Below are 27,385 nucleotides of genomic sequence, written 5' to 3'. Positions count from 1 at the left end.
GAGGGCTGGAGAACAGGATCTGGGGGATCCTTGTTGCAAGACACAAGCGGGTGTAAAGGGCAGTCGGGAAGAGCGTCTTTCTGATCTACCCAGAGCTGACAGCAAGGGAGAAGGGATGGATTTGCAGCTGGAGGGATTTAGGCTCCGCGTAAAGAATGTTTAGTCCTACAGTGAGAAGTGTAAGGTACTTTAATGGATGACCCAGGGAGGCCCAGGGCAGATGTTTTCTAGAAATCATTCCCAGTCAGAGAGAGATGGAGACAGGGACAGACAGAGTGTGCTCTCCTCGGGGTGTTAGTTGGGGGACCCGCCTAAGGCTGGGTGGTGCGTGAGTCCCCAGGCAGCTGCTTTTGTCTCCCTCTATTGCAGGGGTCTTGTTCTGCCCCTTGGCCCTCTCCTTGGGAATCCCTTCCTTCTCCTAGCCTCTTCTCTGTGACCTCTCCCTGTCCTTGTCCTCTGAAGTGCTGTATCTGTGGCCAGCTGCCTCTCAGCCATCTCCCGGGAACTTGCAGAATGAGGAGATGCCTTTGAGCTGCTCAGAGGCCAGTGGTGAGGAAGCCCTGCTCCCTTCGCTTCCCAGAACAGGTGGGCCACACCCCCAAGGCAGCAAGACTGCCCTCCCCCCAGCCCTGAGCCCCTTCAGAGCTCTGCGCTCCCCACTTCTGGCCAGGGGCAAAGAGGACCAAAATGGAAGGTCATGAATCCACTGCCTGCATCCGGGTCTCCTCCTCTGGTGGGAAGGGAGTGGCATGGTCCAGCCTCAAAAAGTGGATCTCTGGTTCGGAGCATCCGGCACACCCTGGGGACTGTTTTGACCTCTAGCTGAGGCACGGACAGGGGTCATTAAGGCCTCTTTGGGTCCCCACACGGCCAGGTCCAGCTCCCCCTGGCCACTCTGCCCCTCTACCCCTCAGCAGGTAGGATGTGACTTTTATGCTGTGCCTTCAGTATCTTTCAGAATCAACCCTGAGGGCTTCTTGCTGGCAGTACAGGTGAGGGCTCGGCCAGACTGGCTCCTGGTCTGCCACGAGGGCTGGAGCTCTGCCCTGGGGCTGCGGATCTGCCAGAGCCTGGGACATCTCAGGTAACTGGGGCCAGGCTAGGGGCTCGGGGAGGGTTGCAGGCTGGTGGTAGGAAAGGGGGAGTTGGAGACCTCTATCTGCCCGTCCCCATCAAAGTGCTCAGGAACTGGCAAGAGGTCACTTTGGCCATCTTCTGGCCTCTGGACACGATGGTACCCCAGCCTGTTTCTCTCCTTTGAGCAATACTGCTTTTTAACAAATATAAATCCCAGAAGTCATTGTCAAAGTCTTGCTCAGTGAGGGTACTGTTGGGTGGATTGTATATCACGTATATCCCGGTCATGATTAACTGCCATCTCCTGTGCTACAGTGTAAACCGATTTCCTCCCGTTCTGTTCCCCTCTTCTGCCAAGACTCACTCACTACAAGGGAGTGAACCTGTCTGACATCCAGCTCAACAGCTCCCAGGGGTTTGCTCAGCTCTCTCCAGGTCTGGGAGGCTTCCTGGAGGAGGTGTGGCAGCCCAGGTAGGGCTTCTGAGGAGATTGAGTGGGGTCCCTTACTTCCTGGTGAACAATCCGGCAGAAATCTTCCTGTCATGGGAGGCTGGTAGCAAAGACATTGGCCGTATGATATAGGACACAGAGGAACATTTACCAGTCTGAAATCACAAACTCCATTCCCATGAGTGGGGATTCACTCTGCCAGGAGAGCCGGGATGCTGTGGGTTTGAGACACTAGAACGATCGAGGCATTAGGCTGCTGGGGCCAGTAAGAGCAGGTGAGAGAAGAGGGCTTTGGTCCAGCAGGAATGGAGGTTTGCTAAGAAGGAGGAGTGGGAGAGGAGAGCAAAGGGCGGGGGATAGAGAAGAGAGAGTAAGCCCAGGAGGGGCATGGGACAAAGCTCCCTGTTCTTCCTTCAGTTCCTTATCCACTCATCCACCGAAAACACGTCCATTTGGGGGCTCTTAGTGGGCACAGTTGGACTTTCTTGTCTGTAACTTGGGGCCCTGTCTAGGACAACCCTCAAGGGCCACAATCTCCGCTGGTACCCCGGGGTGGGGCAATGGGCCAGGGTAGCAGTGCTGTCCTGGGGGCCTGTGAATGAGGAGGGGCCTGGAGCTTGGGGCGGGGGTGGGAAACAGAGGGGGGCTGCACCGGAGGCCTCCTCTGTCTCTACCTGGCCTTCATGCCCTCGGGTAGGCCCCTGTCCAGCTTCTTGCTGCCATCTCCATTTTGCAGGGACAGCTGCGCTTCTGGTCAAATCGTTTCCCTCAGATGCTCTGGTGAGTCATGTGTCCAGTCCAGGAAGGCGGCAGTGGGAGGAAAGGGTCTCCCCACTGTCCTGAGTGTGGAGAGCCACACAGAGTGGGTGTGGGATGGGGTTCCTTGCCCACCTTCCCCTCTGCCTGCCGGTCACCTTCTTGCAGACACAGTTCCATCTCAACAGAGCCCCGTCCACTCCTCTGTCGTGTCCCCCACCAGCCACCGATCTGGTTGGATGATCTTGCTTCTCTTCCTAGCACTATCTGTCTTCACTTCTGAGGCTCCTTCCCGCTTTCCTCTGGAGAGCCCCTAGGGGGATTACTATAGGCCGTTAACCGGTTAGCAACTTTAGGAGACTAAGGAAGGTGGTAAACCAGGGGCTGCATGGGAGACAGTCTGCAGAGCTCCTTGCGTGTGACCCCAATCATCCGTCTGTGTCTTCACCTCTCTTGTTGCATGCATCCCTCTACACACCAACATTCTGACCCCTCCTGTGGGACAGGCATTTGGTTAGGTGTCGGGGTTCTGCACACAATGCAGGCCTGAGTGTGGGCCTCCGTGAGCTCGCAGACTGATTTCTGCCTTCTCATACCCCCAATTCAGGGTCGGGAGAAATAAATCAGAGCCGTCCACACTGGATCGTGCTCCCCGAGATTTAGGACCAATCTATCACCCACCTCTCTTCCCTAGTCACCATCTCACTCATGCTTTCCTGTTTGCAGAGTGTGGGACGAGGCCCCTGGCTTCCCGGATAGTTGGCGGGCAGGCCGTGGCTCCCGGGCGCTGGCCCTGGCAGGCCAGTGTGGCCCTGGGCTCCCGGCACACGTGTGGGGGCTCTGTGCTGGCCCCACGCTGGGTGATGACGGCCGCACACTGCATGCACAGGCAAGTCTCGGGGGCTGCTGGGGAGGACACGGCCTCAGTTGCCTTTTCCATTTGGCCGTTGGTATGTCCATGTCGAGGGCGCCTGGGTGGTTCAGGTCATGATCTCATGGTTCTTGGGTTCGAGCCTCTCGTCGGGCTCTGTGCTGACAGCTCGGAGCCCGGAGCCTGCTTTGGGTTCTGTGTCTCCCTCTCTCTCTGCCCCTCCCCACTCGCACTCTGTCTTTCTCTCTCTCAAAAATAAATACAAACGTAAAAATTTAAAAAAAAAGTCCACATCGAACAGTCTGCCTCCCCATGTGCGTCCTCAGGGACACGGATTGCGAAGTGCTCTCCCCGTTCAGTGCCAAGAACAATTTGCATGAGTAGCAGCAGTAAGACAAAGACTGGTTCTCTGTGCTGGCTCAGTTTTGAAGTTTTCAAAATACTTTCGTATTCACAGCACTCTGTGCTTCTTAATGTTTATCACAAGTGTCATTAAATCACCTTCCGGGTAATTATTTGTTTAATGTCTCTCCTCCCCTTTAGATTGGAAGCTCCCCAGGAACAGGGACTCTCAGTCTTGTTTACCCCTGGGTCTCTTTCTTGATTTGTCCATGGCCATGTCCCCATGGCCTAGAACAGTCCTGAAATACAATAGGTGCGTAATAAATACTGGTTGGAGCAAGGAAGGGATGAATGATGAGCAAAGGAGCTCTTTGGACCTCTTCTTTTGGCGGCGGGCAGGGCAGTAGCACACTCCTCACTTCACAATGAGGAAACTGAGGCTGGGAGAGGTGAGGTGTCTTCCCCATGGTCACAGGTAGTAAGTGGAGAGGCAGGACTCCCAGAACTTTTTCTGACTCAGAGTTAGGAGGTCACACAAGCCCCTTTGATGTTCGTTACAAAATGTGGAGGGGGCTCATTCAGGACAGAGGGACTAGGGGGTTGCAGATGACCCCTAGTGTCTCATGTCTCTGGCCGTTCTGCAGCATTTATTAAGCGCCTACTGTGTGCCCAGTATCTTGCCAGCTGCTGTGACGATACTAAGAGGCCTGGCCCCTGGGTCCTGCGAGTGGCCAGCCTGGTGATGGGGGCTTCCATTAATGGTTTCTCTGGCCAGCTTCCTCCGTCCACCGGCATGCTTATGTCAGGTTCTTCTGCCCCTCCCTTCCCTGGGCTCAGCATGGCTCCTGTGTGTAGTTTTAGGCTGTCCCGGCTGTCCAGCTGGCGGGTGTACACGGGGCTGGTGAGCCACAGTGCCGTCAGGCCGCACCAGGGGGCTGTGGTAGAGAGGATCATCCCTCACCCCCTCTACAGCACCCAGAATCACGACTACGACGTCGCCCTCCTCCAGCTCCGGACACCGCTCAACTTCTCAGGTGAGGCACCGGCCAGGAAAGAACAGGCTGCGGGCCGTGGAGGGAGCGGGGCAGGCCCTGGGACACCTGAGAGGTGAGCTCCCTTCTGAGTTCCCGCCCAGCGCTGTAAACCTTAACACACTCAGTTCATCGGATGAGCTCTGCCATCTCCTGGACCTCAGCTTCACCCAGGCTTGCACAGGCGCTTTTGGGGACAAAGGTTCTGGCCCTTTTCGCAGCTGGACTGCAAGCGGGACTTGCCTCCAAGTCCCCAGCGGAGCTCCTGGCTGCTCTATCTACCAACAGACCGCCCCTCCCCCGTCCCCATGCCACAGCGTGACATGCTACATGGTTTTCCAGATGTCTTTCCTTCAACTCTCATAACAACCCTGACAGGTAGATGAGACAGGTATATACAGACAAGGACAGTGACACTTAGGAGAGGGATGCTCTACAAGGTCACACGGCACATGCTTCCCGAACCTGGTGTCCGGGCTCCAGGGCTGCTTCTCCACAGCACCTGCCCTCAAAGAGCAAGCCCCCCCAGCATGCATGTGCATGTGCGCATGTGCGTGCTCACCAGCACACACACACACACACACACACACACACACACACACACACACACACACACAGAAACACACGCACACACTCACCCAGTGCTCACGCAAGTACCCACGTGCATGCTCTCTCACACACACGCACACACTCACATACACTCAGTGCTCCTCTCTCCCACCTCCACCCATGGCCTTGGGTTTCCCAAATCCCAGTGTTGCTACATACCCTTGGGCCTACGTGACTCTGAACTTTTGCTCAACAGTTCATATTTTTAAATTGAATTGACTTAAGTACATTTATTTTTCCTAATGTTTATTTTTGAGAGAGAGGTTTATTTTTGAGAGAGAGGGGGAGAGAGAGACAGAGCATGAGCAGGGGAGGGGCAGAGAGAGAGGGAGACACAGAATCTGAAGCAGGCTCCAGGCTAGGAGCTGTCAGCACGGAGCTCGACACGGGGCTCGAACCCACAAGCAGTGAGATCATGACCTGAGCCGAAGTCGGATGCTTAACCGACTGAGCCACCAGGTGCCCCTAAGTTGACTTAAGTACCTTTTTTTTTTTAAATTTTTTTTCAACGTTTTTTATTTATTTTTGGGACAGAGAGAGACAGAGCATGAACGGGGGAGGGGCAGAAAGAGAGGGAGACACAGAATCGGAAACAGGCTCCAGGCTCCGAGCCATCAGCCCAGAGCCTGACGCGGGGCTCGAACTCACGGACCGCGAGATCGTGACCTGGCTGAAGTCAGACGCTTAACCGACTGCGCTACCCAGGCACCCCACTTAAGTACCTTTAAAAGGGGAACTTCAAGCTACTGCCTAACTGGAGAGCCCACATTACTTGTAGCAAATAGGTAACAACCATGAAAACACAGAGCGAAAACGAGCCAGGGTTCAAGTCGTCTGCAGAATTTGGCGTCTGGGACTGCTGTCTCTGTATTTAGGGGGAAGTTGACAGGCACTGGGAGAGCCACAGAGTGGCACCCCATGGAATCTTTCTCCATGATGTAGTTCGAGGGACTGAAGGAGAACCCAGAAGAAAACCCTTCCTCCCCTCACGCATCAGCGATTATTTAATGGCATGTCTACGTGCCACCTGACAAGTGTGGGCCCCAACCATAGGACTTGCCACACTTTTGGAAACAATTCCGCAAGAGGGATCCAACACCCCAAGTGAAGTCCCAAAGGAGTACAGATGCTCGGAAGGAATTCTCATTCTCCCTCAGTCCCCGGGTTGGGGGTGTGCACTGCCCAGCCTAGAAGGCACCCTGCACACTGCAGTTTATACATTGTCCTCTGTGCAAATGGTGGCCCCCCCTGCAATGTGGTCTGGTGCACGACCTGCACAACCTTACAGGAGGCCTGGTTGGTGGAGGCCGGGAACCAGGGCTGTTTGAGAAGGGGGTGAGGAGGAACTGCCAGGCCTGGTTCTTCCCCGAGGCTGAGGGTGAGGTGGTGGGGAAGGGAAGCTGAGCCTGAGTGGAGCCCAGAACCACCTGCTTCTCTACAGACACCGTGGGTGCTGTGTGCCTGCCAGCTGAGAAGCAAGATTTCCCAAGGGGCTCACAGTGCTGGGTGTCTGGCTGGGGCCACACCGACCCCAGCCACAGTGAGTCAGCTCCCAGGGCCCTGGGTACAAAAGGGGTGGGGGAGTGGGGGAGCATCCTCCCCCCAGGTGACGCACCTCTACCTCCCATGTCCACCTCCCCCCCCCCCGGGCCAAATGGCAGGGCCAACCCCCTTTTTCTCTGGTGTCATCGTTGGCCTCAGTCTCCCCTGCCTGGGTCTTCCTGGGAGAACACCCCCTGAGTTTCCCCTGAAGCCAGGCCTTTTATACCCCTGCCCTTTTTCTGGCCTTCTTCACTCTTAAGTCTGACAGACCCCTGCCTCCTTCCCGGAGTCCACAGCTCCCACCTTGGGCTCTGCTCTTTGGGTCTCGTGTCTCCGGGGCCTCTAACCACCTTCCCTCCAGCTGCTGTGTCTTCCTGGCCTTGCTTTGTGCCCCACGGCCCGGCTCTGTATCCCTCCATCTCCATGTCTGCCTCCCGCAGCCCACAACTCAGACACGCTGCAGGACACGGTGGTGTCCCTGCTGGGCACCCGGCTCTGCAACAGCTCCTGCATGTACAGCGGGGCCCTTACCCCCCGCATGCTGTGTGCCGGCTACGTGGACGGGAGGGCCGATGCGTGCCAGGTGCAGCAGTGAGCGGGACCGTGGTCGGGGGCGGGGATGAGGGGTTTCCTGCTGGGGCTTGACCCCTGGTCTGAGCAGCCTCTCTAGGAGGATGGGTGTCTAGGCGAGTCGAGTAGTGCAGCTAAGGATTAATGGAGGGACGAGGCGAGCGGAGATCCGTGCTGGAAGCAGAAGGGGCCTAGCGTAGAGAGCGTGCTTTGGGGAGTTCTGGTGCGCCTCCACCAGGAAGGACTAACTGCCCGCTTCTCTGTGTCTCTACGTCTGGATCCCTTAGGGTGACAGCGGGGGCCCCCTGGTGTGCCTGGACGGGGGCACGTGGCACTTGGTGGGGGTGGTCAGCTGGGGCCGCGGCTGCGCGGAGCCCAATCACCCTGGTGTCTACGCCAAGGTTGCCGAGTTCCTGGACTGGATCCATGACACTGTGAGGGTGAGTGTGGGGGCAGGGGTGGGCGGGCAGCTTTATAAAGGACCCAACCCTTGGGTGATGCTCAGCTCTTAGGTCTGGGCGCTGCTTGGGGCTGGAGAATGGTCCCTAGATGGGGAGGAGGAAGTGATGCTTATAGCACCGAATGCATTGGATTTCTATCAATTTAAGTATTAGCTAGGGAAGAGTGGACCTGAGTTTGTAGCCCAGATCTGCCATTTACTGGGTGAGCTTCGGCCCGTTCCTAACCTTGGCAAGCCCCAGTTTCTTGGTAGTAGCTCACGGCTACCTCGAATGCTCCTGCGACGATGTAGTGAGGTAAGATTACCACGACACAGCCGCGCAGCCCTAGGCTTGTGGTGGGTGGTCCTCATGTTGTTCGTGGGTGTATTTCCGACCATCATTCGTTCCTTCTTTCTAAGGCAGTTGTGAGTGCCTGTACTCCCTGCACTTTGGAGAGAGCTCGGCATTTTGCATTGTGGGTTCAGCAGGGGATTAATTCTTTTTTTTTTTTTAATTTTTTTTTCAACGTTTTTTAAATTTATTTTTGGGACAGAGAGAGACAGAGCATGAACGGGGGAGGGGCAGAGAGAGAGGGAGATGCAGAATCGGAAACAGGCTCCAGACTCCGAGCCATCAGCCCAGAGCCTGACGCGGGGCTCGAACTCACAGACCGCGAGATCGTGACCTGGCTGAAGTCGGACGCTCAACCGACTGCGCCACCCAGGCGCCCCAACAGGGGATTAATTCTTGTGTGACATCAGGCAAGCCACTTGGCTTCATCCGTTCAGTGGGAGGGCCCAGGAGGATAATGTGCATGAAGACAGGTCCTCTGTGTAAAGTACTTAACAGATGCAGGGCGTGATGATGAGAAGCATCTCTCCCCAGGGTTGGGCACAGGGGCAGGTGGCCGGTAGTACATTGTAGAGTTTCAGGGGACACATACACCCCTGTTCTCATTCAAGCCTTACAGAAAACCTAGAGAAATAGTTTTAGCTGCATTTGATAGAAGTGGAAACCAAGGTTCTGAACGGTGGTTTCCTCAAATGGAAATTTCTCGGCTGATAGGTGTTGGGGCCATCATGGGTCTGGCTCCTTCCTCCGTCAGCCCAGGCCCCCCTCTCCCAGCCCTGTTCCTCCTCCACCGCACCACACGCAGCCTCACACTTCTTCCTGGGTCTCTGGCAGGCCCGCCAGATGGAGGAGGAGCTGCAGACCCAGGTGCAGAAGGCACGGACCTCCTTTCGCACAAGACAGTCATCGCCCGCAGGCCAGCCTCCGGGTCCGGGCCTCTCCTCTCGGGCCCTGGTTTTGAGTCCCTCTTTCTCACCAGGGAGCCTCAGTAACAGGAGAGCCGATGGGGCTGGGCTGGAAAAGTGGGGGGAGGGGCGGGTGAGAAAGATGCTGCTGGCGGCAGCTGGGCCCCCGCCTTCCCCCCCTCTGCCCTTCCCTGCACGCATCTTTTGGGAGGATGCTCGGGGATGCCCTGGGACCGCTTTCTCCATGTCTCTCAGGCAAGGAAAGTGCCTCCTTAGAGGAGCCCCTGGCCCCGAGGCTTCTGGGCAGATGGGGTCAAGGCTGGGCAAGCCCATGCAGTCAGGATCCTCCCCACTCTGCATGTTCTCAAGTGGCTGTGGCTGACCCGACCGGGCAGGGTCGGGGACATTTAAGAATGCTCTGGTTGGCCTTCAGTAAGGACTTTGCTTTTATAACGACAGTTCTGTGAACTGGTTCAAGGACTGCTGTCTTGGAGTGAAGTGATACAGGTCTCAGTCCCTCATTTTCTCTTGCTCTGTGTCTCTCTTTCTCTCGTACACACACACTCTCTATCTGTGTCTCTGTCTCTGTCGGTCTCTCTTTCACACACACACACTCTTTGTCTCTGTCTCTCTTTCTCTCTCCCACACACACATACACGCTAAAAGGATAGAATTACAGTTTTCCTCCCATACATGTTTCTTAAATCTCCGGATCTGACTCCTGCTCCTCTCTCTAGAATCTGGGCATTCACTTATTCAGTTCTTTACATTTCTTGAATCTACGTGTCATAACCTGCAGCAAAGAGCCCCTGCCGTCCAGATGGGCTGATGCACAGGTTTGAGGACCTTCCCCCCACCCCAAGTCAGTGCTGTCTTGGGAGGCTCTGGCTTCCTCATGAGACCTCTGTCTCCTTGGCTCCTGTTCCAGCACTGGGCCTTCTGTCTCGGGGAGATTTCTTTCTGAGTTTATGCCCAGTTAGCATTTTCCTGGTTAAGCTTCTCCCCGACTCTCTTCTCTCTAGCAATTAAAATGCACTTGGCATCTTGTTTCTAAAAAGTGCAATGAATTTTTTATGGTGCTTACCCAAGGAAATGCAATTAGCGTTTAGCAATAACAACTTTTTCATGAATTTATCAGCATTTTTTTGGAGGGGTAGTACAAATGAATATTCATTCCTGGAGGGTCTGCTCACTTTTGGAGAAGTGCACTAAAAAATAAGGACCTCGATTTACTGTCGCTGTATTACCTGGGAGGGGTTGCTGGGAGTTGGCTCTCACATTGCAGAAGTGGTGGGGGAGAGACTCTGGCAGGTGACAGACAGCCTCATCCCCCCGCCCCCCACCACCCGGCTCTTAGATCTCCAGCCTCTTCCCTGAGCTTGAACATTTACCACCTGACTCTGGTGAGTCCCCATCTCAAGAGGCAGGTTCAGGGCAGCTGATCCCCCTGGGCAGGAAAGAGTTACCTGCAAATCCATCAACTTTAATCTTTTCAGTGTTTCTCATGTCCCTGTGAGTGTTTGCTTATTTAAAGGGAGGTTTTCCTTTATCATAGTCATTGTAGCCGGTTAATAATCAGTAACATGGGGCTATTACAGTTTATCAACACAGCTCACGTGTACCTCATTGAGATCTCACACTAGCTATGCGGTGAAGATATTATTGTGCCCACTTTATAGGCAAGAAAATTAGTTCAGAAAGATGAAGCATCTCCCCAAGACCAGCCACTAGTAAGCGCCAGTGAACCCTGGATCTTTTTATTCCACACCCACATCACCGTTTGGGACATGGATGAACGAGATGGTCCAGTGTTGCACAGCAGTGTAGATGTGAAAGGTTCTTTATCACCTAGTGGAGTCACCTGCCTACACAAATGCATCGCCATCCCTGCTTTTTATAGGTGAGGCAACCAAAACCTGGGAAGAAGGGGCGCCTGGGTGGCGCAGTCGGTTAAGCGTCCGACTTCAGCCAGGTCACGATCTCGCGGTCCGTGAGTTCGAGCCCCGCGTCAGGCTCTGGGCTGATGGCTCGGAGCCTGGAGCCTGTTTCCGATTCTGTGTCTCCCTCTCTCTCTGCCCCTCCCCCGTTCATGCTCTGTCTCTCTCTGTCCCAAAAATAAAATTAAAAACGTTGAAAAAAAAAAATTTAAAAAAAAAAAAAAAAAAAAAACCTGGGAAGAAGTTAAGTGGCTCCTGTCAGAGATCCTTCTTAGGCAATATTCTGACAGATTTCCAGTTCTCCGTGAGATTGATGGCCTGACTTAAACGTTACAAATGAGTATCTTCCACAGGAGGACGATAAAGAGAACCCTAATTAGAGAATTTGCTAAAAGTGATTCCCTGTTTACCTACAGAAGATCCCAGGATCTTTCATCAAGCTACCAGTCAGATCTGCAGACTCAGAGGCTCCCACCTGCTCTTCCTTTGTTGGCTGGCACCCGCCAATCCAACTCTTAGGAAAATGAGGAGAAAGAGTGCCTGGGCTCTTTCTCCTGGGCCAGCTGCTGGAGTGCAGCGGTGGGGATGGGGGCAAGGAAGGGTGGGAAAATTCAGGTCCAGAAGGATTTTAATGAGGACCAGCTGGGTGCCCAGCTGTGTTAAGCTCTGTAGGGAATTCAGAGGTTGAGAAACTGACTGCCTTATTGGAGTCAGTATTTGTAATACTGACTTATTTGTAATAAATTATTAGTGGCCAGCCAGGCACAAAGCTGCGTGGTGAGGCAATAATTGCGAAGGGAGCTCTAGGGGACTATCGTGGAATAAGTCAGGGCATTTCTGTGCAGGAAACTTGTCTGTCCCTTCTGCCACCTGCCTGGGCAGAGCTTGTGAGCCCCAGGAGAATTCGTAAGCAGGTTGCTCCTGGCTGCCATGCCCAGGGTGGAAACGTTCTCCTTTTCTGTGCTTTCGGGGTCTGGAAGGTATAGTGGGATGCAGGCTCTCTCTACTTGTTAGAACTTCCGTGGGGTCCTGCTTTTCCTAGAAGGGCTGCTGTGAATGAGGGGGCAGGCCTGCCATTCCTGAGGAACATTTCTCAAGCTCTTTCCTACATTTTATTTTTGGAAGTGCTGGGCTCACCCACAGTAGGACAAAACTGGAAATGCTATAAATGCTAAAAGCTGGTACAGCAGCTGTCAGGGGATGGTTTTCCCCAGTCTCTCTATTGCCTTCTGTGCTCTGCCCTCTCCTGGCCATGCACTTAGGACCCTCCAGGCTAGTGAAGAGAGAACCCTGCTACACTATTCAGCCTCTCTCAGCATATCTGGTCCGGATCTCCCCACCCCTCTACTCAGACACATCAGAATGCACTCTTGGGGTACACTTCACCCTTGGGGCTCTGCCTCCTGCTGACCCATTGGAGCCCATTGCTCACGGCTGTTTAAACTGTCTTGAATACCATCGCCTCTAGAAGAGTTCCTAGTAGCAGGCCTGGAGTAGCTTCCTACTCCTGAGGACGAGGCTGATCTTTCTTTCTTTTTTTTTTTTTTAAATGTTTTTATTTATTTTTGAGACAGAGAGAGACAGAGCGCGAGTGGGGGAGGGGCAGAGAGAGGGGGAGACACAGAATCCGAAACAGGCTCCAGGCTCTGAGCTGTCAGCACAGAGCCCAACGCGGGGCTCAAACTCACAGACCGTGAGATCATGACCCGAGCTGAAGTCGCACGCTCAACCGACTGAGCCACTCAGGCGCCCCGAGGCTGATCTTTCTTACACATTCCATTACCTGGACAGGAAGACGCGGGGCAGGCGGGCACACTTCTCGTGCGCTGGAGGCCCTGGGTCAGAGCAGCCCAGGGGAAGCCACTGGAGGGTTTGTACCTGGGGTTGGTGCTGGAGCAGAGCAAGCTGGGGACTCAGACGGAACGGAAAGAGGAGTCCTGGCTCCAGAAGGCGCCGGTCTCGCCCTTGTGTGCCTCTCCCAGAGTGGGGTGAGGGCTGCAGGAAGGCAGGGGGGCTCACAGGGCCGGGCTCATCTCCTGAGCCTCCTCCCTCCCCAGGAATCTTTGGCTGTGGCCTCTGAGGGTGTAGAGTCCCAATCTAGGTCTCCAACCACTTGGGAGTTTGCTTTCCTGAGCTAACGACCCAGCCTCCCTCAAACTTGGGCTCTCACCTGTCAAATAGGGAGTCTGGGCCAAGTGGTCTCCATGGGATCTGCCTTGTCAGCTTTCACGCAAACCTCTGTCACCCCCGGAGACATCTGCCCCACACCCTGTAGTTGGGACACAACGGACAGCTGCCTGTTCCCTGGGATGGATCTAAAGGACCAAGACTGTTCTGGCTCCTCAGGCCCATAAGAGGAAGGCACTCACAGCTGCTCTCCCTTGAGGCTCGCCCTCTGGGTCCTGGGGGAAAGGGGAGAGACAGCACCAGGCAATTTGAAAAGCCGTCTTTCCCCATGTCCGTCTGTCCAGCGTTTGTATAGGGGTGAAGGGTTCCAGGACAGGCTGAGCCCAGTGACTGGCACTGTTTCACCTGCTCCTCAGCTCCTTCCCGACACCCTGGGCTCTGTGTGGGGCCTCATGGGCCGCAGACTGCTAAAGACACTGAGGGAATTTCCTCCTTACCTCAAAGATCCACGGACACTTTCCTTTCGCCCATTTTCTCTTGACAGCTCCTGAGCTGGCCGCAGGACCCCCTCTGCTCCCCAGCCTCTCCTCGTGCATGAGGACGAGTAGTGAGGAAAAGTTTTGACTACCAGAACCATTAACAGGCAGCTTTGGTCCAAGATGTCCCTGTTCCTGGCCATGTTACCAGACTCACAGAGGGAGAATCCTTTCCCATGGCCCTTCAGTCAGAGTGACCCTATCTTCCCAATTTGCCTAGGATTGACCTGGTTTTAACACTGAAACTACCATCTGGGCAAACCAGTGGGTCACGCTAAGCCTGCTGCCTCCCTTCTGTATAAAAGGCATTTCTGTAAACTCTAGTGCCCCTCGGCCTCCTCCAGTCCAATCGGGCTTAAAAGAAAGCTTCCCTGGTGACCCAGAGTTGGAGGAAGAGAAGGTTCCCGGGAATTCTCGAGGTCTGGATGGTTTTGTCAAGGCTGCAACGTTAGCAGATAGTGCCTTGGCCCTGAGGCCCTCGGAGCAAGTCTCCCACAGACCTGGCTGTCCGTCCTTCGCTACGGTGGTCCCTCAGAAGCCAGGACAGCCGTACCTCGCTTCACCTAATGTTCTGGGCACACAGCCTGATCCTCCCAGGTCCAGAAGCCCTCCTGCAATTTGGGGGAGGCTAGGAAGGTGATGTACATGTAGCGCTGCTCCCAGAAGCCATGAACATCACTTTCCCACTTTGCCCAGGTCTCACTCATGTCTGGTCCCCAGATCCTGGTCTGGGGCTTGGCATGAGGTGCTCACTGAGCCCCCTTGGGAGGAGGATAAGAGGGGGCTATCGCCCTCCTGGGAGGCAGGTGGGTCTCTTCTCCAGCCTCTGCCCTCCGGAGGGGAGCAGAGAAGAGCAAAGAAGAGACTGCCAGACTGCTGGAGCCCACAGGGATTTTGTGGGGTTTATTTTGCCTCGGCACTGTCTGCAAAGGTGAGGGCATGAATAAAAGAGCGAGGGAAGATTTACTGTTCCCACACTTGGCGGTGGCCCTGTATTTGCACAGCGGATCCTGGCTGGGAGGGGCTGGAGCAGGTGGAGGCCAGGCTGGGACTCAGGGAGAAAGCCAGACTCCAGGCAGTCTTTTCGAAGGGATCCTGGGGCGGAGCGGAAGGTGAGGCTGTGAGGGGGCTACTTAGGCCATCTCTGTGACCCCCCAGGGGCCAGAGCGTCCCCTCCACTCTTCTGCTCTGTCCCTCACATGAACCAGTAGCAAACAGCTTGAGTCCAAGAACCTCTTAAACCCAGGGGCATGTGGTGGGCCTGGTAGGGTGCACTGCCAATGAGGATCCCAAAAGAAAGGGCCCCAGGCTGCGCTCATTTGTATTCATGGCCCTGGTAATGAGCACAATCAAGAAGTGACATTAGTCGTGGCCTAGCCTGGCCTGGGGCTGGGACCTGGAACCTTTCAGCTGAGAGTGACCTTGGACGGGGTCCAGTGTCACCTCTGCATGCACGTCCAAGACAGTACAGCATCGTAGTGTCCTGGGGCCAACAAAAGACGGACCACTTTTTGTACACTCAATCCTAATGGGTCAAAGCTGGTGGTGGGAGGTAGCAGAAAAGAGGAGAGTCTGAGGGACTGGTAGCGGCTTCTGGGAAGTGATAGGATCCATACTGTGTGTGTGTCTATGTATCTGTGTGTCTGCCTGTGTATGTGTATCTTTGTGTGTCTGTGTCTGCATATGTGTGTGTGTGTGTGTGTGTGTGTGTGTGTGTGTGTGTGTCTGTGTGTGTGTGGTCTCTGTGTGTTTTTGGGCGCATGTCTGTGTGTATATTTGTGTGTATACTGGTATGTATATTCTATGAAACATGAAGGTCTGGAGGGAAGAGGAGACATAAAGGGAGTCTGGGATAAGCCTCTACAGAATTTCTCCCCTAACCTTGAAGAGGCAGATCGAACTCTGGCCAGTTTCCATGTACAGGGCTCCCCCCACCTTTAGCTTCTCCCTCCCCATGACACACACACACACACACACACACACACACACACACACACCACCTCAACACTTTACCCTGGCAGATGTGATCATAAATAATTAGGAAGAATCACAGTGGTCACATATAAGAAACACAGACCTCTGGTACTAGCTTGTTTGTATATATGCATATGTGCACGTGTGCATACATGTGTGTGCACGTATGTGTGGTCATGTCCCCATGGGAGCTTCTGAATCTTAAGTCAGCCTCTCAAGACTGCTTCCCCCAGGACCACTTGAACATTTGTGGGGCTTGGGCAGGAGCATGGATGGAATATACCATATGTCTAAAGAGTTAAAAGTAACACATCAAACTAGCAGATCATTCAATTGAAAATGTCTTGCCATGACAAATATACCTCCTTAAAGATGTGGAATACCAGGTTCAAATTTAGAATCCTAGAATCCTTGGATTCTTTCCTGGGGCATGGCGGGATGGGGAGAACTGGCATGTGGCTACCTTTTCTTCCCAGCTCCTGATCCCTGCCCTCCTGCACAGGGCCTTGTAGGCAGCCAGGAGGGCATTCCTCCTGCCTAGGGCTGTGCCCACCAGTGGGGTCTGCCCTCAGGGAAAGAGGCGAATGCAGCCTCAGGGCCACTTGAATTCCAGGGTGTAGAAGGGGGCACATGGGCTCTGGGTGAGCATGTGACCTCGGCCCTGCAAGCTTCTCCTTTGAGGGAGGGTACGATCAAAAAGGTCCAGGACAGCAGGGTCAGGCCTAGGGTGAGGTTAAGTGAGGCATGGCTCTCAGGATCTCACAGGGTGGGCTGGCTCCTGCCTCATCCTGGTCCTGGCCCTATTGGACAGGGTCTTATTAAGTAAGCAGCCCAGAACGAGGCTGGCTTCTCTTTCTGGTCTCTGTGGGGGCTGATATTTACTGTAGCCCATCATGTGAGACAGAGGTGAGATGACAAAAGTAGACCCCCACCCACTCTTCCAGATGCTGTAAAGTGCCCCTGGCTACATTTCAGGGGGCTCCACTTTACATCAGCCACCCTCCCTCCCCCGCCCCTCATGGCAGTCCCCAGACTCATGCTTAGTGGAAAAATAGAGTGATTCATGATTCCCACTCACTGGCCCTCAGAAATTAACTGAGATAAACACAGGGACAAAACTCTAGTGAACAAATGAACTATATTCCAGAACTCTCTCACAGACAGAATTCGCTAAAACAAAGGCAAGCCAAAGCTAATTAGAAAAATGGATGTGTAGGGTCAGGGGAGGTCTGTGGGAGAGGAGCCAGGATACAATCTGTATGCATTTTGGAGAAATCTGGATTGAACTTGTTATGGACAGAATTATGTCTTCCCCAAATGCATGTGTCGAAACCCCAACCCCCAATGTGATTGTATCTGGAGATAGGACCTTTGGGAGGTAATTAAGGTTGAATGAGGTCTTCACTGGTGTCCTTATAAGAAAAGGAAGAGACACCAGCACTCTCTCTCTTTCCTCACAAGCACAGAGAAGAGGCTATATAGGAGGACACAGTCAGAAGGTGGTCATCAGCAAACCAAGAGGGGAGTTCTCACGAAAACCTGACCGTGATGGCACCTTGATCTTGGACTTCCAGGCTCCAGAACTGTGAGAAACAGATTTCTGTTCTTTAAACCATGCAGTCTGTAGTATTCTGTTAGGGCAGCCCACGGCAATTAATATAAAATTAAATCACTGTAGGGACGCCTGGGTGGCTCAGTCGGTTAAGCCTCTGACTCTTGATTTTGGCTCAGGTCATGATCTCATTGTGAGATCGAGCCCCAAGAGGGGCTCTGCACTAGCAGTGTGGAGCCTGCTTGGGGTTCTCTCTCTCTCCCTCTCTCTCTGCCCCTTCCCGTCCTTGCACACATGTGCATGTGTGCTGTCCCTCACTCTCAAAATAAACAAACTTAAAAAAATAGAATCACAGTAGAAGATGCTCATAAAACAGGAGAATAAATAGAAGAGGACATCCAGGGTGTTGGAGACTGATGCTGGAGACCGTGGTTTGGGTTTCCATCACATGATGCATGGGAGGCATTTAGGGGAGGCCAGGTCCAGGACCCCTGGAGCTTGGGTTCCGAACTGGCCTTCATCCCTTGTGATTGAGCCCAGCTGTCTCTGGACTTTGCGAAGTTCCTATTTTCTCCTCTATGTAATGGGACTAATAACATATGTTCTACATAACTCACAGAGTAGATGGTGAGACCAAGTCAAATGAAATAACCAGAAGGCCTTGAAGATTGTGTGGAGCTAGGCAAATGTAACAGGTTATTGCTTCTAATCTGTATTGGTACATCTGCCACTTGTCACGTTTATCCACTCAAACCCCATTTATTGAATGTCTCCTGGCTATCATGCCCCATCTTGAGCCTGGAATACCCAGAACTGAATAGAAGAATAGCACTGTCTTTGAGGGGTTCATGGGCTAGTTGCAGGCAAACACTAAAACACGGCTATAGTTATTATTTGCTGAAAGAGCACAAATATGAAATATTTTGAAAGAGTTTGCTACAATTACTGTACAACCATTTACAGACAGTTCCTTGTTGCCAAGAAAGAACTGATGTGGCAAATGTAGAAATTTCCCACCTACTATCAGCATGTAAGATTTTAAGAAAACCAATGGAGGCAAATGGTGTTTCGATCGTAACCTCAGAAATGTGGTTTCCATACCAACGTATTTGTGCAGAATAAAAAGCCCAAAACAAAATGCTGCCTCTGATTCACAATAAGGCGAGCCTTAGTTGAATCATGTTTTTAGTAGAAAAGACTAAGCCCCCAGCCCCCACAGTGCCTTGCCAAATTGTCTGTGCTCCCGTACACATACGTGCAAGCACACAATGGGAGGTAAACTGGGGCCCTTAGAGGGATCAGATCAGGCTCTCTGTGGAATCCTGGGTTCTAACCCTGGCCTATTACTTTACCTGTCTGGGTCTCAGTTTTCTTGTCTGTATAGGAGGAGTGATTCTGTCTCATTACTTTTATTGTCATGAAACTGAAATTACACCAAAGGTACTAGTATCTTGAAAGAGCAAGTAACAGAGTAGTCACATAGGTAGTCCAGCCATAGCTTAATCTGGAAGGTCTTTTAGGTTCCTAGGAGGTGAGCAGTGTGGCATGAGAAGCCGTGTTTAGTTTTGTGAGGATGATCACTGTGGAGGATCGGGTCCTCCCCAATCTGTCCTGCTAACGTCTGACCATCCCTTCCTCCCTCCCTCTGTCCTCCCTTTTCCTGTCTCCTCTTTCCTCCTTCCCTCCCTTTCCCCTCCATACTCATTTCCTTCATTTTTATTGAATGCTTGTCATGTACCAGAATGTGGAGGTAAGTATCTCACTATTTCAGCAGAAACTCATAATCATGTGGGGGAGATTAGAGATGTGCACCAATCATTTCAATAAGGGCCAGGTGCAAGGTGCTTCATTCCGGAGCGTGAATAAGGTATGTGGCTGGGTAAGGAGACTGCTTGAGCTGGGCCTTGACTGATGAATGTCAGCAATGAGCTGGGGCAGGGGCGTGGATATGGCCAGGAGGGGAAGAGAGAACAAGGCCATTTGGGACCAAGGGAACAGCATGAAACACCTGACATTTCCTGGGAAGCAAGTAGTTTTGTGATTGTGGACCTAGAACAGGGTCTGACACCTGTGAATAAGTGGCAGCCAAGCCAAGAAGTCCTCCTTTGTCTAATGAGAAGTGTGGGGGGAGCTTCTGAGACCGTTAAAGGAGGAGAGAGTCACAGTCATGTATAATGGAGAGATTACCCTGGAGGAGATATGCAGGTGGGCTTTGAGGGGAACTGCGGCATACTAATATAACCGTTAGTGTAGGGTCTCAAACTCCTTTTAAAGATAAAATCTTTATTTGGAGCCCTTAAATATTTGAGACAAAGCAGTGTTTTATTAGCATGCATTCATTTTATAATTCCACATTGCCGATACCTATGTAGGATAAAATCAGTCAGTGTGAACAGTGATGCCATTTTGATGAGCATCAGCAGTTGAAGTCAGGAACCATGCATCAAATTACAGAGTTATATTCATTTCACGACCCAGCTTAACTCCAGATTTTGGTTTCAGTTGCATTGCACCAAGGAATCCTGACTTAACACAGTTAAGTCGTTGCTAATAGCAATGGGGTTTGCACAGCTTGACTTTTAGTCTCAGGGCATGCTTTAATTAAAGGAGGAAAACTTCATTCAGAGGTCTGTATAAAAATGAGTTAATCTCGTATCCTAAGTTAATGGGGTGGTGGTCTCCAAGTACCAAAATTGGGCATGTTACACATTTTCATAATGGTCTAGATGGCTAAAATATGTTTTAAACGAAATGTAAATCAAATATTTGAGAACCACCGTGCCACTTGCAGAAGGTGAAGACATGAGTGAAGGGTATTATGTGGTTTGTTTGTGTTGGTCCTGCCATGGCCGAAGTGGGACAGTTAGGGTTACGTTAATACATGCTTCTTCAGTTGGATGTTGATGGGGACTTCTCTCAAAACTGGCAGGAGCAGTGCAGTGGGGTAGCTACATTGGGTTCATCTTCCCTATAGACAGCGTGTGGCACTTCTATAGTCTTGGTACCTTTGTGACCTATGATTTGTGGGAGTTGGGAGAACCCAAGCCAAACATCAGGATATTGAGAGACCTTATATTCATTTGCAAACTTCTACCTGTGTATGCTCAGGGAACTCACCAAGTACAAAAGCACCCCCCTCTACCCTCCAAGAGGAAACTGATAACAAATCCTTTTACTGAACACCTGCTATGTGCTGCGTACTGTTTTATGCAGTTTATATGTCCCAACACTGTTAACCTTTGCAGCAGTCCTATGAGATGATTGCTCTTATTTTCTCCATTTTAAAGACGAGGAAATTGAGGCACAAAGAGGTTAAGCGTCTTGCCCAAGAAAACACAGCTAGGAAGTGACAGAGCTGGGATTTGAATCCATAGTCTGGAGCCTGCGTACATAATCACTATGCTGTCTTGTGCCTCTTCAAGGTAAGAATTTACATTAGACCTCTGAGGTCACATATCTTTTCATTGGAGTGAGCATTATATTTGTCCCTTAATTTTCCCCAGGAATATCCTCAGTGCTGGTCATAGCACGTAGGTTCTTCTGCTGATGTTGAGGATGGGCTTTCAGTGGAAATTGTGCAATGGGCAGTGTAGGTGGGGAAAGGGACTTCACACACATGTGAACTTTTTGGAAAAGTATTCTTTGGAGGTGGGCTTGGGCCCTCCATGGTCTGGATTCATGATGCTATTATGAAGCATTAGGTATCATGAAGTCAGGAAATAATCCTAGGGGGTCTGTGAGCCACACAGCCTCTGTTTCTCTGTCAACTGCAGGATCCAAGGTACCAAGAGGGTGGGACAGACCCAGTACAGAGAGGGTGGTGGGAAGCTGAGGCTTGGGGTGACCTGTGTTCCCGGCTCCCAGGTCTGCCTCAGATCCACCCTTTTCTGGCATTCGTCCTTCTAAGTGAAGAGAAGCAGCCAGTTAAGCCTGCACTGAATGTAGGAGGTTGAAAAGCTTAAGAGGAGACTGTAATGAGAGTAAGTTGGCAAAGCAGCTAAACTGATAGGAAACAGCAGGGTGGGATCAGCCACCGCAAAACCAGTCTATTAAGAGAAGGTCCCAAGAGGCCAGGATGGCTTTTTCTCCAGAATAAATGCTGAGCTGAGCAGACTGAATAAATGAAGGCACATCAGTCAGGGCTGCATGGATGGGCAGGAGCAGCACCCTCTAGAGTCAGGTCATGGTCAGGGTGGCCTCTGACCTGTTTGCCGGATCTCAAAGTTGAAGTTGGAAAGAGTTTATTTCAGCATCAACAAAAGGAATCTCCTGTTGGGAGAGCTTGTAATCTGTGGTGTGAGCACCAGGGAATGGATATACCATCAAGGAAGGATTTAATGAGTTCTTGGAGTGTGCAGAGCAGAAGGCCTGGGGAGGGGTATAGAGAGGTTCAGGGAAGCTGCTTGACCTTGTGGAATGGCCACCAGGAAGTTCAGCCTCCCCGGGCTCCTGGTGGCACCGTGCAGCCAAGTGAACACAAGCCATGATTGCCACCTGACCTTCGAGGGGCTCTGCTCAGGTATCCGTGGGCTGTCCCCACCCCCGGGTTAGTCTGAGCACCGTGCTCAGAGATCTCACAGCCCTGCTCACAGCCCACAAACCTCAGGGTGTCAACTCCTGGGGATCACACCGAGCTCAGGTCTCTCCGTGAGCAGGGAGCTGGTTCCAACGCAACCATAGCTCTGAGAATGAGCGTGTGGTCTCTTTCCACATGGCCAAACCACTGCTCCTGGCTGAAAAGAGCAGGGAGGGAACCGTTGCTTGTGGGACACTGCCTTTGTATCAAGTACTGAGCCGTGCTAAGTACCTTGGTTCACAGAATCTGTACAAAACTGCTTTGAGGAGGTAGCCTGTTCTTTGTGTAAACGAAACTGAGGCTCAGCTATGTTAACACACACAAGTTGACACACCTGGAGAAGGTGGGGATGGGGTTCAACTACACATTTTTTGGGGTTCCAAAAATCTGTGGTCTTTGCACTAGCCCTGCCTCCTGAGCAAAAGACAAGAAACTCACCGCTTTCAGTGGCACCCAGGAGTGGCCGCCATGGTGTCTCCCGGCAGGGCTCGAGCCAAAATGTTCCCCATGGGACTCGCAGGCTCTCAGCTTTTGCCCTTGGGCAAGTTATTTGGCTTTTTTGAGCCTCAGTGTCCAACTCGGGTACGACAGAAATAATATGCTCCCCTTCCCCTTGGAGGGTTGTGAGATAGATGAAAGCAAGTACGCAGAAGCCGTCATCACAGTCAAGGACACATTTGGTGACAGAACAATCAGCACTGAAGTGTCCAGTGAGTTCACTCTCCTCTTCCCCATTATGTACCCCTGGGGATCTCTGGCATAGCACTGATCTCCAAACATGCTGGGCTTGAACGGATGAAGATCTCACTGTTCAGCCAAGAAGTCATTTATAATTCCTCTCGGGGTCTGGTCACTGTGGGGCAGAATGGGGGGGAAAATCCATCTAAAGGCAAAACTTTCTTTTGTGCTGGCACCAGAAAGGAAGTAAGTCATCTTTTGATTCGAGGCCTGGGTAGCCAGCCAAGTCCAGGGAAGGGTGGAAGATGCCCAGGCCGGAGGGGAGGGCAGGCCCGGCCCGGAGTCGTTACCTGGGATGAGGGTGGTGGCTCCTGCCAGAACCCCAGGCGCTTCCGGTCCTTTAAGACTTGGGTGGGAGCAGGAGGGCAGTGCTGGTAAATGCGAGAGGGCACTTCCGGGAAGGCCTGCGGGGCTCAGCTTAGCCCTGCAATGGAGGCCGGGTGGTTTTGGGGCCCTGGCTCCCCAGCTGTCCCATTTCCGTCCTCCTCGCAGGACCCCGCTGACATTGCCCCTCTCTTCAAACACTTCCTGCTCTGAAGAGCCCTCATGCATCCTTAGAACATCCCTCTCCTGCCACCTGTCTCTCAGGCCTGTTCCTCACTGCCTGTCAGGGATAGGACACCATCCGATGAGGCCCTCCCACACCCAACTTGGGTGCCTTCACAGACAGAAATGCTTCTCCTGTGCTGCTTGTTTGTCTCTTCTGTGAGCATCCACTGAACATCTGCTGTGTGCCAGGCACATGGGAGCGGGCTACATGAATTGGCACTTGTGCTAATCATACCTTTTTATTTTCTGATGCTTTGATGCCTTAGGCCTCAGTGACTCTGGAGGGACTGGCCCTCCCAGGGCTCGCTAATTCTTATGGAGAGTAAAGGACTCCCCTGCAAGGGCACCTTCCATATGCAGACCAACCAATCCAGAGCCCAGACTCCCGGCCACCTGCTTTATTGGGCTCTCAGGGGGCCACTAATCACCCCTGGGTTGGGTGAATGGAATCATCCTGCAGCCAGCGCCTAAGCCAGAAACCCAGGGTTATCCCTGGTCCTCCCTCATCAATCCGCACAGAGTTCCGTGAACCCGGCCTCCTCCACATCGTCTTCCTCTTCCTCCTCCTCCGTGGCCCCTTCCTTCACACTCTCAGCATCTCCCCTCAGGCTTTCGGCTCCAGTCCTCCACACCTGGTCCTCCCACTGCATCACCACCACACTGTGACTTTTCCAGACGTACACGGTGCCATCTCAGGTCTGTCTGCAGCTGTCCGGCATCCTCAGGATGGTGTCGGAACCCCTGGGTCGGGCACACACACCCTCTAGCAGAATGCAGGTCCACCTTCTTCCCTCACTCCATCTCTTGACCCTTTGAGATTCCCAGCACCCCAGGGTGCTCCTTCTATGGGGCAGGAGGATGGGATTCACAAGGAAACTGCAGTCATCACTGGTTCTCCACACTGGATGTGTGTTAGAGTTGCCGTGGCAATCACCCTCAAAATACCAACCCATTCCAGAAATTCTGATTCAGTTGCTCCCAGGCTCAGGGTCAGACTTAAACAAATTTTTTTGAAAGTTCTCTTATTGATTCTAATGTTGAGGATCAATAAACTCTCTGGTCAAAGCTGCTGAAGGCTGAGGAATGAGCTGGCTTTGCACCAAGGCCTACCATTGAGGTAGGAGTAGAGGTAGAACCATCTCAGAATTGACCAAGTCAGTCCTGAACATTCTAGTCCCAGATTAAGGGGATAAGAGACATAACCTGGGGGAGGACGATCACTCTTCTACTTCTACAATATTGAGTTTATGTTGAAGTCAGCACAGTGTAGCTCTAATCAGCTGGAAAACTAAAGTGGGAACCTAAAATAATGCTAAGATAAGTCTGGATCTAGGATATTCTGGATTCCTCCAGTCACTGAAGTGGCTCAAGTTTACTGCCCTTAGCACATGCAATACTCCCCTCTATCTCCTTCCTCCACATTTCCACCCCAAACCAGTGATGGGGATGCAGATTCCTGTGACCAGAAGTGAGGCCTCCTCAGTCCTGGCCACATGCAGGGCTCATGAAGCGTGAATGTTTCTCTTCATCGAGTTCCGTGTACATGTGTTTCTCTAATTCTACTTGGGCTTCTCTTTCCTGGGTCCATAGACCTCTCTCAGCTCACAGACCTGTAGTTCTTTAGCATGTATCCAAATCACCTGGAGGGATTGTTAAATGCAGACTGTTAGGCCCCACCACAGGAGTTTCTGATTCTGTAGGATTAGGGTGGGGCTTGAGAACTTGTATTTCTAGAAAATTCCTGCGTGGTGCTGATGCTGCTGGTCCTGGCAGCACGTTTTGAGAATTTCTGCTTGAAAGGACAGGCCCTTTTTGGTCTGGATTCTCTGGGTGTTAACCCAACTTAGGGAGAACCAAACCCTGGAATACTCCTGGAAATCCAAGATATAAAGCTGTGCACTGCCCTCTCCTCATAGAAACTGTAGCAGACATTTCCCAGGTTCCTTTAACATCAACTTTAACCACCACAAAATGCAATCCTTGTCCTCCTGACTGTTTCTTTTCTCCTGCTTCTCAGCCTTTTCCTCTTTTCTGGCTCTCATTTTCATCTTTTCAAACATTCCAGGCTGTTTTATGACTTGGCTGTGCCATCACATATGCTGAGTTCTGAGCCCGGAATTTCCTTCCTTTGTCTCTGTCTGCCTGTTTTATTTGCCTCTTTTGTTTCTAAGGAACAGGTACTCTCTCGAATTACTTCATTCTATAGGAACTTTATTTTAAAGATCCCAAGAGAGGCAGACCAGATCTCAGGAAGAGCAGGAACAGATGGGCGGTCCTGATTTCAAGGTGTCTGAAGGGATATCAGCCACAGAAATTTGTGTGCATTTCCTCTAATGTTTGGCCACTAAGTGACTCAGCAACTCTGGGCATCTGCTCTTAACTCTGCTCTCTTCCAACTAATATATGCTTCCCCAATATGTTTTGTTTTGTTTTGTTTTGTTTTTTCCATCCAGTTTATAGCTTCTGCTTGCTCTTCCTCATCTTATGTAGTTTCTGTTTCCTTATAACTTTGGCTTGAGCCATGGCTCAAATTCTGCCTCATTGACAATCTTTCAGATAGGGCTACTGGGAGGGTGTTCAGGGCCCTTGTGTATGTAAACAATTTAAAGCACTTATAACAATGGTGGAAGAGGGTCCTCCAAAAATCTTCTTCATTAAAGCAATGAGAACACTGGCAAAAATAGTCAAAATCAACTTTCCTAGAATGCTGGAATTTGACCACAATATACAACAATTTGAGGATCATTCACTCAAGAAATGGCCAAATGTCAGCAAGAACATCATGTTTTCATAGTATTTTAGCTTGCCCTATTCCCATTCCCCTCTCCCTTGCTCCACAGCAACCTTGGAAACGAGCAGCCTCACAACTATGGTTTATGTGAAAATTAGCAGCTTAATAGCTGCCAAAAAGGGAAGAATGGGCTTGGACTCTCCAAAAAACCCTATACTCAGAGAAGAGCTTTATTTGAGTTGTATGGATGCTCCCTGGAAGAGAGCCATTCTCAAGGCTTGCCTTTGTTTAACCCAACTCAGAGCTCAGACATGTAGGACACCATCAAGTTACCAACATATAAATAATGGGAGTCCCAGAAGGAAAGGAGTTAGAGAAAAGGACAGAGAGAAAATCTGAAGGAATAATGGCTAAAAACTTAACAATTTTGATTGAAAACACTAATCTATACATATAAAAGCTTGACAAACTCCAAGGAAGACAAACTCAAAGAGATTCACTCCAAGACACATTATAGTCAAAATAACAAAAGCCAAAGGCAGAGAATTTTGAAAGCAGCAAGAGAGAAGTAACTCATCATTTACAAAGGATCCTCCAATAAAAAAAAGAATAAATAAATAAAAATACAAAGGATCCTCCACGAGGTTAACAGCTGACTTCTCATGAGAACCCATGGAGGCCAGGAGGAAGTGGGATTACATGTTCAAAGTTCTGATAGAAAGACTGTCAACCAAGAAGTTTATATCCAGCAAAAGTATCCTTAAAAAAAAAATGAAGGTGAATTTAAGACATTCCTAATTAAGTCTTGTTTTGACTTTTTCGGACACTTTAGAATATGATTTCTTTCAATGTTGACTCCACTGTAGTACTCTATACACTGCCATCTGCAGGGAGGATAGATGAAGGACACACAGGTGGAGGAAGAAAGAAAGTCCCTTGTTTTAGACAGTTAAAGACTAACCTGGAAGAATATGATGTCATCACATCTATCAGAATCAAGAGAAGACATTGATCATAAGGGCCTATTGGCATTGTGGAACCATGATCTCTAAAGCCCTTGGAGGAGATGGCCTGACCATCCCCAGAGGATCATCTGACATGTGGCATGGAGCCCACAGAAAGCAGAAGTACTACAGATGGTGGGGGAGCATGGGTGTCTCCACTGTCCTTGGGTGCTGTAGACTGAAGGGAGCACCATGGATGAACACCTGATACATGAGCCCAAAGATTGATAGTGAACCTTTGGTAGCCCAAAGTCCTGAATTCGTCCTGTGTCTGACATGAGTGAGTGTCACCAAAAGATATGTGACAATACCATCCTGGTTTCCTGACCTTGTGTAATCCCTTGAAAGAAATACTTTGCATTGGCCAGCAGAAGCAATCCTCTTGCCAAGCTGCCCTCCTAGAATCAGGACCCACCTGTGAGGGCCTGTGACAACCACATTGCTGTGAGCCCCAGGGCTCTCAGGGAATCTGGTTAATCCCACATATGAGGTAGAGGGTCTGTGAGCTCCCCAAAGGAAAGAAATAAAACAGGGCCTTTGCAGGTCCTCATCCAGGCTTGGGGTGCCCCTTCTAGATGATACTGATAGTTTCCTTAGTCTGATGCTACTAGGCATCAGAGAGAAAGTACTAGCCTCCCCTGAGGTGGGAGGCCAATCCAGGACAGGGGCCCTGCTGGTTCTGATCTAAGGGTGCTACCTTCTCAAGTTCACTTTTC

At 51.4% G+C, this 27,385-nt stretch overlaps 1 protein-coding gene and 1 long non-coding RNA gene across 18 annotated transcripts in view; both read left to right on the top strand.

Annotated features, from left to right (window-relative positions):
• Window positions 1–27,385, top strand: part of TMPRSS5 (transmembrane serine protease 5) — a 94,998-nt gene that overhangs the window by 23,329 nt on the left and 44,284 nt on the right. For 4 of the 17 annotated variants that reach the window (XM_058686756.1, XM_058686752.1, XM_058686755.1 and 1 more), the window contains 10 exons: window positions 463–585; window positions 949–1,084; window positions 1,436–1,549; window positions 2,265–2,308; window positions 3,011–3,173; window positions 4,353–4,531; window positions 6,579–6,677; window positions 7,120–7,262; window positions 7,537–7,689; window positions 8,875–9,802. In XM_058686756.1, the coding sequence (XP_058542739.1) occupies window positions 463–585; window positions 949–1,084; window positions 1,436–1,549; window positions 2,265–2,308; window positions 3,011–3,173; window positions 4,353–4,531; window positions 6,579–6,677; window positions 7,120–7,262; window positions 7,537–7,689; window positions 8,875–9,327 (1,607 nt within the window). In that variant the 3' untranslated portion in view covers window positions 9,328–9,802. Of the gene's footprint in view, window positions 1–369; window positions 586–948; window positions 1,085–1,435; window positions 1,550–2,264; window positions 2,309–3,010; window positions 3,174–4,352; window positions 4,532–6,578; window positions 6,678–7,119; window positions 7,263–7,536; window positions 7,690–8,874; window positions 9,803–16,980; window positions 17,105–20,358; window positions 20,494–27,385 lie in introns of those variants that run through there. The other 13 variants (XR_009249462.1, XR_009249463.1, XR_009249464.1 and 10 more) reach the window with 8 other exon arrangements.
• LOC131486817 (uncharacterized) lies at window positions 22,268–26,982 on the top strand. The gene is made up of 2 exons (XR_009249466.1): window positions 22,268–22,571; window positions 25,775–26,982. It is a non-coding gene; the product is annotated as an uncharacterized LOC131486817 (long non-coding RNA).

Source organism: Neofelis nebulosa, chromosome 10 (genome assembly GCF_028018385.1).
Source record: "Neofelis nebulosa isolate mNeoNeb1 chromosome 10, mNeoNeb1.pri, whole genome shotgun sequence".
NCBI classification, from domain to species: Eukaryota; Metazoa; Chordata; class Mammalia; order Carnivora; family Felidae; genus Neofelis; species Neofelis nebulosa.
The sequence above is the reverse complement of the archived record's forward strand: the minus strand, read 5'-3'. Positions and strand labels throughout refer to the sequence as shown.